The sequence below is a fragment of the Dreissena polymorpha genome, chromosome 6, assembly GCF_020536995.1.
Source record: "Dreissena polymorpha isolate Duluth1 chromosome 6, UMN_Dpol_1.0, whole genome shotgun sequence".
Classification (NCBI taxonomy): domain Eukaryota; kingdom Metazoa; phylum Mollusca; class Bivalvia; order Myida; family Dreissenidae; genus Dreissena; species Dreissena polymorpha.
Genome location: NC_068360.1, coordinates 100,586,652 through 100,607,509, shown reverse-complemented (window position 1 = coordinate 100,607,509; position 20,858 = coordinate 100,586,652). Strand labels below are relative to the sequence as shown.

Sequence of the window (20,858 nt, the reverse complement as noted above, 5' to 3'; positions counted from 1 at the left end):
ATATTTAAGCAAACAGCGCAGACCCAGATGAGACGCCGCATCATGCGACGTCTCATCTGGTTCTACGCGGTTTGCCAATGCATTTTTTCTAGACGCTAGGCATAAATGGGTTAAACACAAAGTAACAATTGATATCAGTATTATTAATTTCACTACGAAAAACAAACAGTATTTAAAACGGTTTAAAACGGTTTTTATGTTTTTAATAGAAAGCATGTACCTTATTGGCACCTACATGTTATGATTCCCGATTGTTTATATAGAGCTATCGGTGGTTTGATATACTCACAAATTATTAAAGTAAGTTAAGCGCAGGTTGAATAATGACAGGCTTGAATGACGTTATTATTTTAAAGTAATGATCTAATTTTATACGCACAAATCTTTCATTGAAAGCCTTTTATACTTATAAAGTGTATAAGTACCTAGTTTTTGTTTCGAGATTTGTATACATTTATGCTTATGGAAAATAAATACTTGTATTCCTGGTAGCGCTACACGTCAAAATTTCTTTCTCAGATAACTCGTCCATTACAACCGTTAATCGACATAAACTAACAAGTCCTCTTTATTCAATTTCCACTTTTAATCTCGAATTATTGATCAAATTGAACGACATAACAATTATTTAAATTATTATTACAAAAGTAGCAAATTTACGTTTATACCTTGCTACGTTTAGCATCTTTTTAATAAAGCTCCATAAACACTCAACATCAGAGAATAGTTTGTAAAATATTTCGTTAAATATACTTATCACACAAAATTCAGTGTTCGTTATAACAGTAGCAATAGCCAAAGTTTCAACGCTAAATTTAGTGTGGTCACACAGATTTAAAAGATACAAAACACTGTGACAACATCTTCCATGTGAATTTCACGCAACGCTATCCGCCTACGTTTTGCTTCCGACGCTATCTGAAGCCAATCTTGCGTTTGCTCGTAAATGTTCGGGTATCGTCGCGGGAAATTCGAATGGAATATATTGTTACAAACAAAATAAAAACGAGCATTTTGTATCTTGTTAAATGTAACCAGACTACATCTAGCGTTGAACTTTATGCCATTGCTATAAAGGACACTGATTTTAGTGGGTTAACTTTATTTTACGAAGTATTTTCCGAAATATTCGTTGATTTTGAGTGTTCATGGAGCTTTAACTATAAACCATAATTATGCTTACTATTAATTTTTGCATATTTCAAGCTCAATAACGTTTACATTTGTGTTTTCGTGTAGTACGATTTTCTCGAAAAACTGGTACCATGCCAGTATTTTAGTTATGACTTAATTAATTTATAAATAGCTATTAACCCAGGATTACACGTATAATGATCGAAAATAAATAATTGCATTAATGGCTGCTCTACACGTTAAAATGTATTCATCGGATCACTCGCTCATGATAATCGATGTTATCTACAGAAAACACCCATTCTTTTATTTATATTTTCCACTTTCAATCGTAGGTTGGTCAATTATTTTCATCTTTAAAGGGCATGAAAGTTACGTATTATATTATTTTGTTAACGACATTTTAATTTTGTTCAGACATCACGATAGTAGCAAATATATGTTTGTACCTTGCCAATATATCATCTTTTGATTAATTATACTAATGGTCACAATGCAAACCTGAATAATTGAAGAGTTTGTTTTGTTTGCTCGATATCAACACCATCAACAAGATAACTTTGTACACTAGTAAATAATGCGTTTTACCAAAGATCTATCAATTGATAGATCTTTGATTTAACATACAACTAGACAATTATACTGACGTCACTACATTCACTGTAGGTCACGTCGAAGATGATCAAATGGAAACTGTATAGAGAGCGACGAAATAAATACTTGCTTCTTGGCAATGGCTTTACAAGAAAGACATGTCTTATATTATACGGAAATATTTATCCAGTCTAATTAAAGAACGCTTATTTCCGGACCTGATGACACAACTGACTGTAATTCAATCAACTAAAGGCGTCCAGTCGAATACGCCTTAATACACTAATAGAATTAATATATAAGTGAAAACCAACTCAGCTTAAACGAAAATAACTAACTTTTATTCTAAGAACTAGTAAAATGAAGAACAATGACAGAGAGTAAGAACAGGTACAAGCCAAGTCTAAAGAATCTAAGTATCATTAAAAATGAACAAAATACAGCGAATACCTTAATGAATGTAAAAGAAAAGAAGTTCACAATCTGTCAAAAACTGATATAATTATAAGTTACTGTAAGTCTAGCAGTTACTTCAATAATCTAGTTTAGAAAATAGGTCTAACTTAATCTGAAGAACACAATTTATGGAGAGTGGTAAAACTCAAGTGAATCAAATGTAAAAATATAATAATTTACTTAAGTTATTTAAATAAAATAGTCTTTCTAATTTAGAAAATAAAAATAATCTAAATAATAACAATAATTTGGAAAATAATGCCGAAATGTGCTGATGCTGGTGTTACAATAATTTAGAGTTTCATTAATTATTTATTTAAAAAATGTCCCACCTTTGACTAAGAGTTGTTACCTTTTCAAGAAAGCATCAAGAAGTGATTAATTCAACCAAAACAGCTTATTTTATACTGTTCTAAGACCACTCACAGAACAGTCTATTTTCCCTTAGATCAGTCCATTTACAGACATTTTGATTGGTTAAAAATATAATCTCTACTCATAGACTAAAAATATAATACAAACACTCAAATCATCAATGTTATTTAAATTGAACATAAACAACATACTTTTTATAAAATATGCAAAGTGCGCATGAATTCAATTATCAAAACACACCAATAATTAATAATCAATATCTTAGCTCTAGGGAACTCTGCAGGGGATTTTCTCAAAGAAGGCTTATCAGTAATGGTTCCCATTATTGATTAATTTGCAAAATACTGATAATAACAGTGATAAAACAATTAGTATAGATTTACACAAGTAAAGTATAAATGTCATTATATTAGAAAAACATGCATTATGAATGATGAGACCTTAAAGTGTTTTGAAACCCAGGGGTTTAACAAATTCCAAAGTTGATCTAAAAATAGATAAGGGAATCTGAGTAACCAGGTTAAACAAGGGAGATAAATACTGCAAACTTATATACAGGTTGTCTTTCTTTTAACTATCTCTTAGTTGATAGGCGTATCATAAGTGCTGATGACTAACTGTTAATTATGAAAAATCTGTGTAATGAAAAATGACATCATATAATTAAAGAAACATAATAATGACATAATAAAACTAAACTTTACTACACATATATTCCGTTATATAGCAGAAAAGGGTACTTTCTATAGAATCATTTTTCAGCCAAACGTTGTGTAACTGCCTCTTTAGACTGCACCCCTGCACTCATTTCCGCAGCCATTGGAACAGCATTTTTGTGCCCCCGGGCAGTCATTATCGGACCTGCACCTTTGCAGGCATATCCCAACGGTACCAGGCCTTGGTCTAGGACATCTGCCTGGTTTGACTAAAATCAGTACACTCACAATAAAGCTCAATTGGTCATTGTCGGCGAATGTACTGGTTAAAAGTACCTCGGCTACTCTTAAGTATACTTTAAAGTACACGGAGTACAGAAATATTCTAAAAAGTACCCTGAGTATGGCCGGAGCCTTCGTATTTTTCCGTACCCGGGGTACATTGTAGTATACTTAAGAGTACCCGGGGTACTTTTGAGTTATACCTCAGCGGACAATGGCTAATTGAGCTCAAGTATAGAGACACTAGCCTGGCGCAGAAAAATACGGTTGACTAATAACATACATTTAATATTATGCGCAAGTTTACAATAATACTTGTTGAGAAATGCACTAATCGTGAAAAGTTTATTTTCTCTAATCCCTCATGAATCGAGTCGATAATATACCTCAAGCAACAAATATCATCAATGTTTTATTATATAAAGGTTGCTCTTTTAATTAACAGATACATTTGAATATGCCGATCTTTGTGCGCGTGTTTATTAACAATGTCGTGTTATTGTATTTTGTTAAAATGTCACCAAGATTCCGATTAAATAATGAAACATTGCAAATTACAAAACTTATTTCGTCAGTTCATTGTTTACAATTGTTAAAGTAAGAATATCGTTTTATTAGTAAGAACTGAACGAATTTAAATTCATGAATATAATAAAATGTGCAAAATGTCCCAATGCTGGTTTAGAATACTACCTAACAATCCATGTCGTTATAGAATAATGCTTGCTTAGAATACCACCAAACAACACATGTCGATGTAAAACAATTTAGGCTTAGAATACAACCTAACACCGCATGTCGTTGAATAACAATGCTAACTTAAAATACCACCTAACAACCCACGTCTTTGTAGAACAATACAGGCTTAGAATACCACCAAACAACCCATGTCGTTGTGGAACTATACTGGCTTAGAATACCAAATAACAACCCATGTCGTTGCAGAACAATGCTGGCTTAGAATACCACCTAACACCGCATGTCGTTGTAAAACAATGCTGGCTTAAAATACCACTGAACAACCCATGTTGTTGAAGAACAATATTGGCTTACAAAAACACCAAATAACCCATGTCGTTGTAGAACAATACTGGCTTAGAACACCACCAAACAACCCATGTCGTTGTTGAACAATTCTAGGTTAGAATACCACCAAACAACCCATGTCGTTGTAGAACAATGCTGGCTTAGAATACCACCTAGAACTAAAAGATTTTAAATAAATGAATATAATAAAATGTGAAAAACGTCCCCATGCTGGCTAAGAATGCAAAATAAAACCGCTTGTCGTTATAGAACAATGCTGGTTTATAATAGCACTAAACAACCCATGTCGTTGCAACAAAATACTGGCTTAGAATACCACCTAACAACCAATGTCGTTGTAGAACAATTCTGGCTTAGAATACCACCAACTAACCCATAAAGTTGTAGAACAATGCTGGCTTAAAAAACAACCAAACAACCCATGTGGTTGAATAACAATGCTGGCTTAGAATACCACCAAACAACCATGTCGTTGTAGAACAATGCTGACTTAGAATACCACCAAACAACCCATATCGTTGTACAAAAAAACTGGATTAAAATACATTCAAACAACCTACGTCGTTGTAGAATAATGATGGCTTAGAATGCCACCACACTCCACGTGTCACTGCAGAACAATACTGGCTTAGAATACCACCTAGCACCACATGTCGTTGTAGAATAATGCTGGCTTAGAATACCATCTAACAACCCATGTCGTTGTAGCACAATACTGGCTAAGAATACCACTAAACCACCCTTGTCGTTGAAGAAAAATACTGGCTTAGAATATCACCAAACAACCAATGTCGTTGTAGCACAATACTGGCTTATAATTCTACCAAACAACCCATGTCGTTGAAGAACAATACTGGATTAGAATACAACCAAACAACCCATGCCGTTGTAGAACAATGCTGGCTTAGAAAACTACCTCACAACCCATTTCGTTGTAGAACAATGCTGACCTAGAATACCGTCTAACAACCTATGTCGTTGTAGCAAAATACTGGCTTAGATTGCCAACAAAAAACCCATATCGTTGTAGATAATTTCTGATTTAGAAAACCACCAAACAACCCATATCGTTGTAGAACAATGCTGGCTTAGAATACCACCAAACAACACATGTGGTTGTAGAACAAAACTGGCTTAGAATACCATCAAACAAACCATGTCGTTGTAGAACAATATTGGCTTAGAACGCCACATAACACCACATGTCGTTGCTAAACCATGATTGCTTATAATACCACCAAACAATCCATGTCTTTGTAGCACTATACTGGATTAGAAAGCCACCAAACAACCCATGTCGTTGTAGAACAATGCTCGCTTAGAATACCATCAAACAACCAATGCCGTTGTAGAACAATACTGGCTTAGAATACAACCAAACTACCCATATCGTTGTAGAACAAAACTGGCTAAGAATAACACCAAACAACCCATGTCGTTGTAGAACAATGCTGGCTTAGAATACCACCAATCAACCCATGTCGTTGTAGAACAATGCTGGCTAAGAATACTACCTAACAATTGCTGTCATTGTAGAACAATAATGGCTTAGAATACCACCCTAACAACCCATGTCGTTGTATAACAATCCTTGCTTAGAATACCACCTACCAACCCATGTCGTTGTAGAACAATACTGGCTTTGAAGACCACCAAACAACCCATATCGTTGTAGCACATACTGGCTAAGAATACCACCTCACACCGCATGTCGTTGTAGACCAATACTGGCTTAGAATACCGACAAACCACCCATGTCGTTGTAGAACAATGCTGGCTTAGAATACCAACAAACAACCCATGTCAATGTAGCACAATACTGACATAGAATACCACAAAACAACCCATGTCGTTATAGAAGAATATTGGCATATAATACCACCAAACAACCCATGCCGTTGTAGAACAATGCTGGCTTAGAATACTACCTAACAACCCATGTCGTTGAAGACCAATACTGGCTTAGAATACCACCAAACAACCCATGTCGTTTGAGAACAATTCTGGCTTAGAATACCGCCAAACAACCCATGTCATTGAAGAACAATACTGGCTTAGTATTCCAACAAACAACCCATGTAGTTGTAGACCACTACTGGCTTAGAATACCACCAAACAACCCATGTCGTTGTAGCACATACTGGCTTATAATACCACCTTACACCGAATGTCTTAGTAAGTTTTCCACATAGGCATGGTTATAGAGGACCCGTAATGCGATGCTACATACTTAAAAGTAACATGTAGTTACCGAGAAAAAAATATATTTGTATACATACGTTCATAAAATCATGTGACCCGCTGGGTGTGGCCAGTTTTGACATTTAGAACATATTTGGAGGACCACAATCACATATTAAACACAAACGCCTGGTGATTTTAGAGAAAAAGAATTTAAAAGCTATTCTGTTATATAAGTGTATACAATATTGTTACTCCCCTAGCTTGGCCACTGTTAAACACATCAGCATATTTTCACAAAACTTGGTAGATGAATACTTAAATTACGATACCAAATATAACAACCTTGTGGTTTCCGAGCAGAAATTTCACATATCGGTTATATTAATAATAATGAATATAACGTCTTAGTTGAAAAAGGGGCATACTTTGTAATTGTTAACGTAGGATGAGAGAAATCACACATGAACAACGTCATGAGAGTAATGCCTCCAAGTTTGAATGTTGCATAATGAAAAGTGAGGAGAAAACGTCTTTGTCTACGGACAGACAGAGAAACAGATCGACGAAAATGCGCACAGACCGACAACCAGACCAACAAACAGCTGTCGCACAGACGTCTATGCTGATTCCGCTGTACCCCTGTTTACTTCGTATGGTAGTATAACTAACCCACAGTTTACGTGCAACCAGGAAAATAACAGATTTCTTACCTTCCGTGGTATCATTAAAACCAATTTTGTAAATAGCAAACAAAAATTAAATATGCTTAAGCCGGGTTTACATGAAATTAGATTTAAGGGTTTAATAACGCGCCGGGTAAGTTACACAAAATAACAAATGTTTTTTTGGAAGCCGAAATCATGAGCGGGTTATTTATACATACCAGCGAGAGTGCTTTCAATATTATTTTCTGACGAACAAGATGTGTTTGTGAAACACTATTTCCCCCCCCCCATATATTTGACCTTTGACCTTGAAGAATGTCCATCACCTTGACCTTTAACCACTCAAAATGTGCATCTCAATGAGATACACATACAAGCCAAACATCAAGTTGCTATCTTTAATATCGCAAAAGTAATGGCAAATTTCAAAGTGTGACGCAAACAAACCAACAAACCAATAAACAGACACGGCAAAAACAATAAAAAAGTACCTAAAATGTCATGGGGTTTGACGTTATTCTGCTTAAATATTGTGTTTGTTTAAATGATCTCCTCATCACTTCTTTAAGCATGATATACATATATAAGGTTACGTTAAAATCTTCGTATAGTGTCCGTGCATCGCTGATTATTAAGAAAATCGAGAGTGACGTTATTTAAGTAGTGTTTGTTCATGTTTGCACAATAACAGAAGCCATTTTCTTCGGCGGAGGCGAAACAGTTCAGACAGTTATGTAAATTAAACGACAGAATTGAACACACCGGCGTTTGCGTTGCACGTTACTCTTTTGTTCCGAGACCTCGTAACAAGTAAACCAGGTTTAAAGCTGAACTTTGTAAATCATTCGATTTAACAGTACTCAAGTTATCTTTGTCGTATGAAAGAAGTTTGTAAAAGCGATTACATAATACGGTTACACTGGAGAGCATGTATACAAAATAATCATTCAAATGCATAAAGAAATCGTGCACGCATGCTTTAGACAATTGAATCGAGTGATTTTAATAAAAATGCCGCCTTTGTATAAGCTATAACAACCGTCCACGCAAGTTCTTTCAGTTTTAAGCCTTTTCGAAAACAATATTTTATTACATCATTTCCATTTGGTAATACAATAGTAACAGTTATACAATAGTTACAGTAACTTACTTAGAACGCTAATGGTATGCGTGTTGCTGTACATTGTCGTACTATTAATGCTTGCCGAGCAACGCCATCGCTCTCCGTCGTTGGATAAATTGACCGAATTGATCGCGCAGGTAAATAACGTGGAATTGCAAGTACACGTTAAGTTTGAGTTTGGGCTCTGGCTACACCTTCCATTGGAGAATTCCTGAATCACAGCCACGGTCTCATAATTGTGGCTTTTGTCTGACAAATGCCAGGTCACAATGGTTGCGGCTGATGGCAGGGTGCAATTCAAAAGCACTCTTGTATCGAGGAATGCGTCACCGCCGTTCAATTGGAGTTGAGCATTCGCCGCTGAATTAGATTGAAAACCAATAAATATTGAATAAATCAACATATACAATATCTATGCATATTTGTTGAAAATGATACTGTTTTACGTTAGACTTTGGAATAATGACACATTGCCGTATGAAATAACCTTTCTTGAATATAAGATATTCAAACTCGTTGATACAATAACTATTCGTTCATTTGTAACCACGTGTTACTAGAAAGTTCATTACTGTATTTTCTCAGTTTGTACTGATGAGATAAGTTAAATTGTGTTAAATTGACAACAGTAATTGGAGAGAAGTGGTTCAACCATTTTTAATGCAAAAGCTGCAATATAATGTACAATGTTCATTTGTATATTTAATTTTTGATTCATTTATTGGCAGTTCAGACAATTTTGTATATAAAACAACGGATTTGAAGACAGTTTGGAAGCGGAAAAAAATGCACCGGCGTTTGCGTTGCACGTGACTCTTTTGTTCCGAGACCTCGTAGCAAGTAAACCAGGTTTACAGCTTAATTTTGTAAATCATTTGATTAAACAGTACTCAAGTCATCTATGTCGTATGAAAGAAGTTTGTAAAAGCGATTACATAATACGGTTACACTGGATAGCATGTATACAAAATAATCATTCAAATGCATAAAGAAATCGTGCACGCATGCTTTAGACAACTGAATCGAGTGATTTTAATAAAAATGCCGCATTTGTATAAGCTATAACAACCGTCCAAGTAAGTATTTTCAGTTTTAAGCCTTTTCGAAAACAATATTTTATTACATCATTTCCATTTGGTAAAACAATAGTGACAGTTATACATTAGTAACATTAACTTACTTAGAACGCTAATGGTATGAGTGTTGCTGTACATTGTCGTACTATTAATGCTTGCCGAGCAACGCCATCGCTGTCCGTCGTTTGATAAATTGACCGAATTGATCGCGCAGGTAAACAACGTGGAATTGCAAGTACACGTTAAGTTTGAGTTTGGGCTCTGGCTACACCTTCCATTGGAGTATTCCTGAATCACAGCCACGGTCTCATAACTGTTGCTTTTGTCTGACGAATGCCAGGTCACAATGGTCGCGGCTGATGGCAGGGTGCATTTCAAAAGCACTCGTGTGTTGATGAATGCGTCGCCGCCGCTCAATTGGAGTTGAGCATTCGCCGCTGAATTAGATTGAAAACCAATAAATATTGAATAAATCAACATATACAATATCTATGCATATTTGTTGAAAAAGAGACTGTTTGACGTTTGACTTTGGAATAATGACAAATTTTCGTATGAAATACCCTTTCCTGAATGCAAGACATTCAAACTCTTTGATGCAATAACTATGCGTTCATTTGTACCCACGTATTACTAGAAAGTTCATTGCTGTATTTTCTCAGTTTGTACTGATGTGATAAGTTAAATTGTGTTAAATTGACAACAGTTATTGGAGAGAAGTGGTTCAACCATATTTAATGCAATATCTGCAATACAATGTACATGTTCATTCGTATATTAATTTTTGATTAATTTATTGGCAGTTCAGACAATTTTGTATATAAAACGACGGATTTGAAGACAGTTTGGAAGCGGAAAAAATGCACCGGCGTTTGCGTTGCACGTTACGCTTTTGTTCCGAGACCTCGTAGCAAGTAAACCAGGTTTAAAGCTGAACTTTGTAAATCATTTGAATTAACAGTACTCAAGTCATCTATGTCTCATGAAAGAAGTTTGTAAAAGCGATTACATAATACGGTTACACTGGATAGCATGTATTCAAAATAATCATTCAAATGCATAAAGAAATCGTGCACGCATGCTTTAGACAATTGAATCGAGTGATTTTTAATAAAAATGCCGCTATTGTATAAGCTATAACAACCGTCCACGTTAGTACTTTCAGTTTTAAGCCTTTCGAAAACAATATTTTATTACATCATTTCTATTTGGTAATACAAATGTAACAGTTATACAATAGTAACATTAACTTACTTAGAACGCTAATGGTATGAGTGTTGCTGTACATTGTCGTACTATTAATGCTTGCCGAGCAACGCCATCGCTGTCCGTCGTTGGATAAATTGACCGAATTGATCGCGCAGGTAAACAACGTGGAATTGCAAGTACACGTTAAGTTTGAGTTTGGGCTCTGGCTACACCTTCCATTGGAGAATTCCTGAATCACAGCCACGGTCTCATAATTGATGCTTTTGTCTGACAAATGCCAGGTCACAATGGTCGCGGCTGATGGAAGGGTGCAATTCAAAAGCACTCGTGTATTGAGGAATGCGTCACCGCCGTTCAATTGGAGTTGAGCATTCGCCGCTGGATTAGAACAAAAACCAATAAATATTGAATAAATCAACATATACAATATTTATGCATATTTGTTGAAAATGATACTGTTTTACGTTAGACTTTGAAATAATGACAAATTGCCGTATGAAATAACATTTCTTGAATATAAGAAATTCAAACTCTTTTATACAATAACTATGCGTTCATTTGTAACCACGTGTTACTAGAAAGTTCATTACTGTATTTTCTCAGTTTGTACTGATGTGATAAGTTAAAGTGTGTTAAATTGACAACAGTAATTGGAGAGAAGTGGTTCAACCATTTTTAAAGCAAAAAGTGCAATACAATGTACAATGTTCATTCGTATATTTAATTTTTGATTCATTTATTGGCAGTTCAGACAATTTTGTATATAAAACGACGGATTTGAACACAGTTTATAAGCGGAAAAAATGCACCGGCGCTTGCGTTTCACGTTACTCTTTTGTTCCGAGACCTCGTAGCAAGTAAACCAGGTTTACAGCTTAATTGTGTAAATCATTTGAGTTAACAGTATTCAAGTTAACTATGTCATATGAAAGAAGTTTGTAAAGCGACTACATAATACGGTTACACTGGAAAGACTTTATACAAAATAATCATTCAAATGCCTATTGAAATCGTGCACACATGCTTCAGATAATTGAATCGAGTGATTTTAATAAAAATGCCGCTTTTGTATAAGCTATAACAACCGTCCACGTAAGTTCTTTCAGTTTTAAGCCTTTTCGAAAACAATATTTCATTAAATTATTTCCGTTTGGTAATACAAAAATAACAGTTATACAATGCTAACAGTAACTTACTTGAAACGCTAACTGTATGAATGTTGCTGTACATTGTAGCACTATTAATGCTTGCCGAGCAACGCCATCGCTGTCCGTCGTTGGATAACTTGACCGAATTGATCGCGCAGGTAAATAACGTGGAATTGCAAGTACACGTTAAGTTTGAGTTTGGGCTCTGGCTACACCTTCCATTGGAGAATTCCTGAATCACAGCCACGGTCTCATAATTGTTGCTTTTGTCTGACGAATGCCAGGTCACAATGGTCGCGGCTGATGGCAGGGTGCAACTCAAAAGCACTCGTGTATTGAGAAATGCGTCACCACCATTCAATTGGAGTTGAGCATTCGCCGCTGAATAAGATTGAAAACCAATAAATATTGAATAAATCAACATATACAATATCTATGCATATTTGTTGAAAATGATACTATTTTACGTTAGACTTTGGAATAATGACAAATTGCCGTATGAAATAACCTTTCTTCAATATAAGAAAATCAAACTCTTTGATACAAAAACTATGCGTTCGTTGGTAACCACGTGTTACTAGAAAGTGCATTACTGTATTTTCTCAGTTTGTACTGATGTGATAAGTTAAATTGTGTTAAATGGGAAACAATAATTAAAGGGAAGTGGTTCAACCATTTTTAATGCAAAAGCTGCAATATAATGTACATGTTTATTCGTATATTTAATTTTTTATTAATTTATTTGCAGTTCAGATAATTTTGTATATAAAACGACGGATTTGAACACAGTTTGGAAGCGGAAAAAATGCACAGGCGTTTGCGTTGCACGTGACTCTTTTGTTCCGAGACCTCGTCGCAAGTAAACCAGGTTTACAGCTTAATTTTGTAAATCATTTGATTTAACAGTACTCAAGTTATCTTTGTCGTATGAAAGAAGTTTGTAAAGCGATTACATAATACGGTTACACTGGAAAGCATTTATACCAAATAATCATTCAAATGTATAAAAAAAATCGTGCACGCCGTTTAAGATAATTGAATTGAGTGATTTTAATAAAAATGCCGCTTTTGTATAAGCTATAACAACCGTCCACGTTAGTTCTTTCAGTTTTAAGCTTTTTTCGAAAACAATATTTTATTACATCATTTCCATTTGGTAAAACAAAAGTAACAGTTATACAATAGTAACAGTAACTTACTTGAAACGCTAATGGTATGCGTGTTGCTGTACATTGTTGTACTATTGATGCTTGCCGAGCAACGCCATCGCTGTCCGTCGTTTGATAACTTGACCGAATTGATCGCGCAGGTAAACAACGTGGAATTGCAAGTACACGTTAAGTTTGAGTTTGGGCTCTGGCTACACCTTCCATTCGAGAATTCTTGAATCACAGCCACTGTCTCATAATTGTTGCTTTTGTCTGACGAATGCCAGGTCACAATGGTCGCGGCTGATGGCAGGGTGCATTTCAATAGCACTCGTGTATTGAGGAATGCGTCGCCGCCGCTCAATTGGAGTTGAGCATTCGCCGCTGAATTAGATTGAAAACCAATAAATATTGAATAAATCAACATATACAATATCTATGCATATTTGTTGAAAAGGAGACTGTTTAACGTTTGACTTTGGAATAATGACAAATTGTCGTATGAAATAACCTTTTCTGAATGCAAGACATTCAAACTCTTTGCTACAATAACTATGCGTTCATTTGTACCCACGTATTACTAGAAAGTTCATTGCTGTATTTTCTCAGTTTGTACTGATGTGATAAGTTAAATTGTGTTAAATTGACAACAGAAATTGGAGAGGAGTGGTTCAACCATTTTTAATGCAATAGCCGCAATACAATGTACAAGTTCATTCGTATATTTAATTTTTGATTCATTTATTGGCAGTTCAGACAATTTTGTATATAAAACGACGGATTTGAACACAGTTTGGAAGCGGAAAAAATGCACCGGCGTTTGCGTTGCACGTGACTCTTTTGTTCCGAGACCTCGTAGCAAGTAAACCAGGTTTACAGCTTAATTTTGAAAATCATTTGATTTAACAGTACTTAAGTTATCTTTGTCGTATGAAAGAAGTTTGTAAAAGCGATTACATAATACGGTTACACTGGAAAGCATGTATACAAAATAATCATTCAAATGCATAAAGAAATCGTACACGCATGCTTTAGACAATTGAATTGAGTGATTTTAATAAAAATGCCGCTTTTGTATAAGCTATAACAACCGTCCACGTTAGTTCTTTCAGTTTTAAGCCTTTTCGAAAACAATATTTTATTACATTATTTCCATTTGGTAATACAATAGTAACAGTTATACAATAGTAACAGTAACTTACTTAGAACGCTAATGGTATGAGTGTTGCTGTACATTGTAGCACTATTAATGCTTGCCGAACAACGCCATCGCTGTCCGTCGTTGGATAAATTGACCGAATTGATCGCGCAGGTAAACAATGAGAAATTGCAAGTACACGTTAAGTTTGAGTTTGGGCTCTGGCTACACCTTCCATTGGAGTATTCCTGAATCACAGCCACGGTCTCATAACTGTTGCTTTTGTCTGACGAATGCCAGGTCACAATGGTCGCGGCTGATGGCAGGGTGCAATTTAATAGCACTCGTCTGTTGATGAATGCGTCGCCGCCGCTCAATTGGAGTTGAGCATTCGCCGCTGAATTAGATTGAAAACCAATAAATATTGAATAAATCAACATATACAATATCTATGCATATTTGTTGAAAAAGAGACTGTTTTACCTTAGACTTTGGAATAATAACCTTTCCTGAATATATGAAATTCAAACTCTTTGATACAATAACTATGCGTTCGTTGGTTACCACGTGTTACTAGAAAGTTCATTGCTGTATTTTTTTCAGTTTGTACTGATGTGATAAGTTAAATTGTGTTATATTGACAACAGTAATTGGAGAGAAATGGTTAAACCATTTTTTAATAAAATAGCTGCAATGTAATGTACATGTTCATTCGTATAATTGTTTGTTTATTGATTCATTGGCGGAATCGCACGGCGATATGTCTTCTCTCTAATTATAGAGTTGTAAAAAATAAACTGAAGAAGGAATATTGATGCATTGAGAACGTATACAACTTTCTAAGGCCATTAACTGTCCCTACTATGTTCACGTTCAAGTAAACATGTATTTTGGTAATAAATTTACGACGGAAACATACAGGAATAAGTATGGTTATTAAAGATATCAATATATCTGAGTAGTGATACATTATGAAGTAATAAGCTTTATCCGTTAGTACCATTAACAACAGTGAAGTATAAACATTCGATCGATTTCGAATCGAACTCAATTTTACGAATTGTTACAATTGAAATAAAAACCTTATTTTACTTTGATGTGCACAAGATTAGGACTTTTCCTTGATGTATATATAGGGTTTTATAACATTTATACTTTTTTATATTACAAGAGGAAATTAATGTATACATGTATGGATTTCGATGTTGTGCTTATCTAGTACGTATATGCACACTAAATAAATTGTATGATACGTAATTAAACATATATGTACATGTTTAAAATTAACAAATACAATTAAATATATCAATTTACCTTTTGTCACGCATATCACACACATTAACAGAGCGACAAAGACATCCATTTCTTATTCTGACTGAGAATTGAATTTGAAACTAGACTAAAGCAAATAAATGTCCGCCTTGATAGGAATAATGGTCGCGTGGTAGTTTTGTTTCAAAAAAGGATACATAAATTACCTGTTACTGATTTGATATTACGTTTTCTCAAATAATTTCCGTCATTAAAACGATTTATTATATGGGGGTTGTCAGCTTTCATGGGGTAGGAGTAGATTTATCGGCGCTTTTAAAAACAAATATTTGCCACGTGAATAAAAGTATAGCTAGTAGCACGACTTAATTTCAGATGGAATGTTTAATTATTTCAGGTTGTATATTTCGACACATACGTTGAAATGTAAATAACAATTACATTAGTAATTCGCCTTTCCTCTTTTTTGTACCTTTTTATGTCTTCAAAGAGACGTAATATTTGAAGATGGTATGTTTTCATAAATTCGAATAATAAAAACAGGAAAACACGATTGGAAAGTGAAAGCAATACAAATCGACCACCATTTAAACCGGCGATTTAGGCTTTTTAAACCGACACCGAGCTTATGCGCGAAGACTCGGAAAAGAGCGATACTGCCGATGCTTCCTAATAATTATTCAAATACAATTCATTTTACTTAAGCACTCTGTGCGGAGATTAATAAACTAAAACTGTTCCAGTGGATTGAAATATGAACGAGTTGACGTAAAGTGGAATTATGTCATACATAAGATTTATAATTCTTTTATATCAACTTACATCTCAATACTTCGTTCATTTGATAAAAATGTCTTGATAATCGAATAAGTTTGTTTAAGTTTTATTTACTGACTTTATTGACGAGGAAATAACTCACGTTAATGTCGTGAAAGGATACTATTTCGTTTCCGGTTACGCTCATGTTATTGACTAAACAATCTAGTGTTTATATTTACTTCAATTTGTCATGAATATGTTCCATTTTTATGTAAACTTGTCAAAAGAACACTATGTTCACATACTCTGTTTGTTTTCTTTAATAAGTGAAGCAATGTTTTACTGTAGTTACCATTAAAATAATGTAGCAACACTTTGCTGTTTTAACCATATTCCATTAAAACCAAGATTCTCTTGTTGACAAAAAGTATTGTTTATCAGTAGTTATAATTCATTGCACTAAAACAATCGATCAGTCACCTGTACTTCAACTGCTTTTATTACATTTGCATTTCTGTAAATACATTACGAATTCATTATTTTTAGTTACTCGTGTACAATGACAAACGCAAAACTTGTTATTTTAAGGAGAGGAAATTATCACGCATATAATGTTTTTCTTGTGTCGCAATATAAACTGTTAAAAGGTGCCACTTTTATGCATCGCATAAATCGTTTTTTAAGTATATCATTGGATGGAGTGGTTGTAAGGATAAATACAGATGCATAAACGTGTGTCTGACTTTAAATATTAATAAGTGTAGCTGTAATTTGTTTTATTTTTTTGTCTGAGAGTAATTGTTATAAATGTTGGGTGAAATGCATGGATTGTGTTACAGGTTTGTTCCCGACCAAAACCCATTTTAAATTCTTATTGTGTTTTTGACTTGTCACTCCAAAGGCAATAGCCACAGATATAGTATTGGTGGCGTTGTGTTTGTGTTGTTTTCCGTAGTTGGCCATTAAGATTAGATACTTTGGACTATGTGGGAGGTTTGAGGGCAGATAAGTATAACCAAATAAATAGGAATAACTAAAGAAGTGCAGTTCTCGTTAACGCCAGCTAGTCTGAAAACATAACAATACTTTCAATACGACAACTAACCCAAATTTTGTCGGTGAGCGTTCGAATTTATTTGTCTGTGTGTGTATGTTTTTGCTCCGTCGATTTAATGGACAAATGGTCAGTTGCCATTTCAAAATTTCTCTCCTGCTGGTACAACGGAATTGTAATGAACTATTAATGTGTAGTTTACTTTTCCAAAATTGCCATAACAGGTAACAGTTTAACATGTTAAAACAAGCGTTCGTATTATATCGCTAATTGTATATATCTTGTATTTTAAGGAGTGTCTAATCAAAATTAAAATTTATTTAAAAAATAAACGCTTAATGCTGTTCGTGAAATGTGTTCTTAAACTGGGCCACATTTTGTTTATCGTGCAATACAACGTTTATTAACTATTAATCATTTAATTAAAGCACAGCACTCCGATACAAATATCTATTACAAATATCTATTACAAATATCTATGTTTTATTAAAGTATAAGTATTGATAGGGATAGGGTTGACGTGTAGTGAAATTTTAGAGTCAAAATGATCGTTTTTCACATGGATGCAGGAACATAGAGTACCGCATTGATGATTGTACGTCTGTAATCCTTTTTTCAATTTATTCTCATCCAATTTGATCGAAGCTAGTTAGTGAATCGTATCTTGTGTGCTTTTATCATTAAACTATATTATATAGCTTATCTCTTCTTGATTTATGTAAGTAGACGAGTCCTGAATCAATAGGGCGAATTCTAAATCTTTAAAGAAAAGAAGGCAATGCAGGCGAAATCGAAGAAAAAGTCAGCCGTCCTGTATGGACACTCAGACGCACTCCGCCATTTGCTTGAAGGACAGACTGGAACTCGCCCGGTGCCGTACCCGTAATCACACACCATTGAATGGTTCTTTTCGCCGCCACTCTGGATGCAGTCCCCAGTTCGGTCCATGCTTCGCGTATGGAGAGGTCGGTCACTTCCGGCGGATGTGCCCTACCAACAGAGGTAAGCAAGCGAACGCTTAGGCCATGAAGAAGTGACGTAACTGTGACGACCCACCCAAGATCGAAAGTGCTTTATTGTAAAATGATTATCTCATTTATGAAAAAGATGGCATATTTACTAATGATTATTCTATTTACGAGCAAAGTCATACAGATATTATTGTTTGAAATAGATTGAGAGAAGATATTCAATTTCGGAAAAACATTGGCGCCAATCAATTTGTTATAGATTCTATTGAGCATGGTTATATAAATCCTTTTTATTCTTTAAATCAGCGCGGGGTTATATTGCATTTGTTAGGAAATCAATGACAGATTGGTTGGATCGGGATTTTATAGCAAAAACTAATGCCCCCTCGTGCTGTTAATCCGCATTATGTGCCCATTCAAAGTATTCGTCAAAAGTGTCTCTTTCTTGATCTGAAATCTGTTAACAGACATTTATTATGAGAACAACCTACTTAATACGAGGATTTGAGATAAGCTTTGATGTTTCTTAAAGAAGGAGGGTTGAGGGTAAAATTTGATACCCATTCTGCTTACCATTTTGTGGATATATTCCCTGGACATACAAATTATCTTGGGTTTTGTTTGAAGATGATCATGTTCTAGGTAGATACTTTAGATTCAAGGTTCTTGCATTCGGGTTGGGTGTAGCACCTTATTTTTTCACTAAGCTTACATGACCACTATAGCAACATGGAGGAGCGAAGGTAAACGAGTTAGTTTGTTCTTGGACGACGGTTTTGATACTGATGACAATTATGAGGAGACAAAAAATCTAGCATGTGACATAAATCAAGATTTACTTCCCTCTGGTTTTATCCCTAATGTAGATAAATGTATTCCGAAACCGATACAGGAAATGGAGTGACTGGGTGTTAATATTACTACGAGAGATTTTTCATTCAGATGAAAGAATAATTAGCAAGGCTATGAATACCATTCAGACTTAAATTGACTCTAAATATATGCCAGTAAAAAAGGGTTTATTGATACAATTATTTCTATTAGTATTTTAAATTGCCCTGTAGCTCAGACATTTGTGTATCGATGTTGCGAAAGAGCGCACGTGGCATTCGTACGTTTAGTTGTTAATAGGTAGTCTGGATATATTGACATTTTGGACGGAAACACTCAATTTCCTTAACAAAAGATCGGCTTGCTTGCTCTAATGCAGTTTAAGTGATAAATCTGCTGTGTCTCTTGCCGGATATGAGGTAGGGTCGGTGAATAGTGTGGCGCATGGGTCGCTGTTCTCAGAGGAAACTAAAATGTCTTCTTTTGGGCGGGAACTTTGAGGACTTTACAGAGTTTTAAAGTCATTCATTGCTGTGCTTGCAATCCGCTGCGTTAAATGGTTTACAGGCAATCAGGGAGTGTGTAGTTGCAAAAAGTTCTATGAAAAAGGATTCACAAGATTCAGATATAAAAAAATTCGAATCAACAGCGAAAAATTCATTTCATATAGAAGTTGAATTAATTCTGAGAGAAGAAAACGGATTGGGAAATTATTTGTCTAAGATTGTAGAGATGGATGACTGGGGAATGGGTCTGTATGTATTTGAAATTTTGCAACGCAAATGGGGCTATTTAGATGAAGATGTTTTTGCGTCAGAGCATAATGCTAAAATTTAAAGATTCTTAAGTAGATTTTGGTGCTCAAGATCTTCATGTATTGATGCATTTTCATTTGACTGGAGAAAGTGTTTTTTTTTTGACTTTTCAGTCCTCCATTTACTCTTATTCCCGGAGTTTTGAGTCAAATGGCAATATTGTAAAGGCGTTTTGGTTGTGCCAGAATATAAATCGGCTAGTTTTTTACCACTACTATATAATAATTATGGCGAGTGTAGTACATTTGTTAACGATTGTATCTGTTTGCCTACACAAGTTTCTATACTCCATGCAAATTATGTTGGCATATTTGGTACATAATGATCTTTTTTTGTTGAGTTTTAAAGGTTTAAATCGTCATTGTTATTTACCGAGGAAGTTAATTTCGGTTATCATAAAAATACTATCATGATTTAGGCGCTTGCTAAGGCTAATTCTGTCTTAAGCCCTAGGTTCAAAGGAGGGAGATTACTTGTGACAACGGTTATAGTGCTTCCTTTAATAGAAGCTACAGTGGCTTGTTACACACCAGGTGAGGAACTTGCGTGTAAGCACGGCACGACCTGCCGGTATTCGCCGTCGTGGTAGTAATTTACATTGGAATGTATTTGCTTGGTTTTAAAATGTGTGTACTCATGTTGAGCTTTTAATTAACATGAATGTGTGTGATTACATCTGTATTTTCGGAGATATGAGATGATATAAACGCCCTGTCTGACGTCTAGGTGGGAGGAGTTTCCCTGTTGTCAAAGTTACACAAAGAATCAAGAGCTATGAATACATCAGAGACATACAAAAGGGGCTTTAAAAACAGAAAAGAACAGAAATTGCTAGAAGTGACAGTTTATTACAACGTATACATACGTACATTGTCCTTTATACATACATTTTCTTTAGTAATGTTACGTTAAATACATTCA

The 20,858-nt window shown here is 34.9% G+C and overlaps 1 protein-coding gene across 18 annotated transcripts; it reads right to left on the bottom strand.

The window, feature by feature from the left end:
* Nucleotides 1-2,079: 2,079 nt before the first annotated feature.
* LOC127836087 (uncharacterized) lies at nucleotides 2,080-15,688 on the bottom strand. Of its 18 annotated transcripts, none has more exons than XM_052362519.1 (8): nucleotides 15,550-15,688; nucleotides 14,300-14,632; nucleotides 13,149-13,481; nucleotides 11,998-12,330; nucleotides 10,847-11,179; nucleotides 9,697-10,029; nucleotides 8,544-8,876; nucleotides 2,080-3,484 (listed from the first exon to the last, which is right to left on the bottom strand). In XM_052362519.1, the coding sequence occupies exons 1-8, from the start codon at nucleotides 15,596-15,598 to the stop codon at nucleotides 3,345-3,347; spliced, it is 2,187 nt and encodes a 728-aa protein (XP_052218479.1). In that variant the 5' UTR covers nucleotides 15,599-15,688; the 3' UTR covers nucleotides 2,080-3,344. The 18 variants fall into 18 exon arrangements, with proteins under 18 accessions (XP_052218479.1, XP_052218484.1, XP_052218485.1 ...); XM_052362524.1 differs by having other exon boundaries at nucleotides 8,544-8,710; nucleotides 9,864-10,029; XM_052362525.1 differs by having other exon boundaries at nucleotides 9,697-9,932; nucleotides 11,083-11,179.
* Nucleotides 15,689-20,858: the final 5,170 nt, after the last annotated feature.

Coding starts and splice junctions, on each gene's coding strand:
- LOC127836087 (XM_052362519.1), bottom strand. CDS start 15,598: ATGGATGTCTTTGTCGCTCTGTTAATGTGTGTGATATGCGTGACAAAA. Junction 12,331..13,148: donor GCATACCATTAGCGTTTCAA/GTAAGTTACTGT, acceptor AATCTTATTCAG/CGGCGAATGCTCAACTCCAA. Junction 11,180..11,997: donor TCATACAGTTAGCGTTTCAA/GTAAGTTACTGT, acceptor GTTCTAATCCAG/CGGCGAATGCTCAACTCCAA.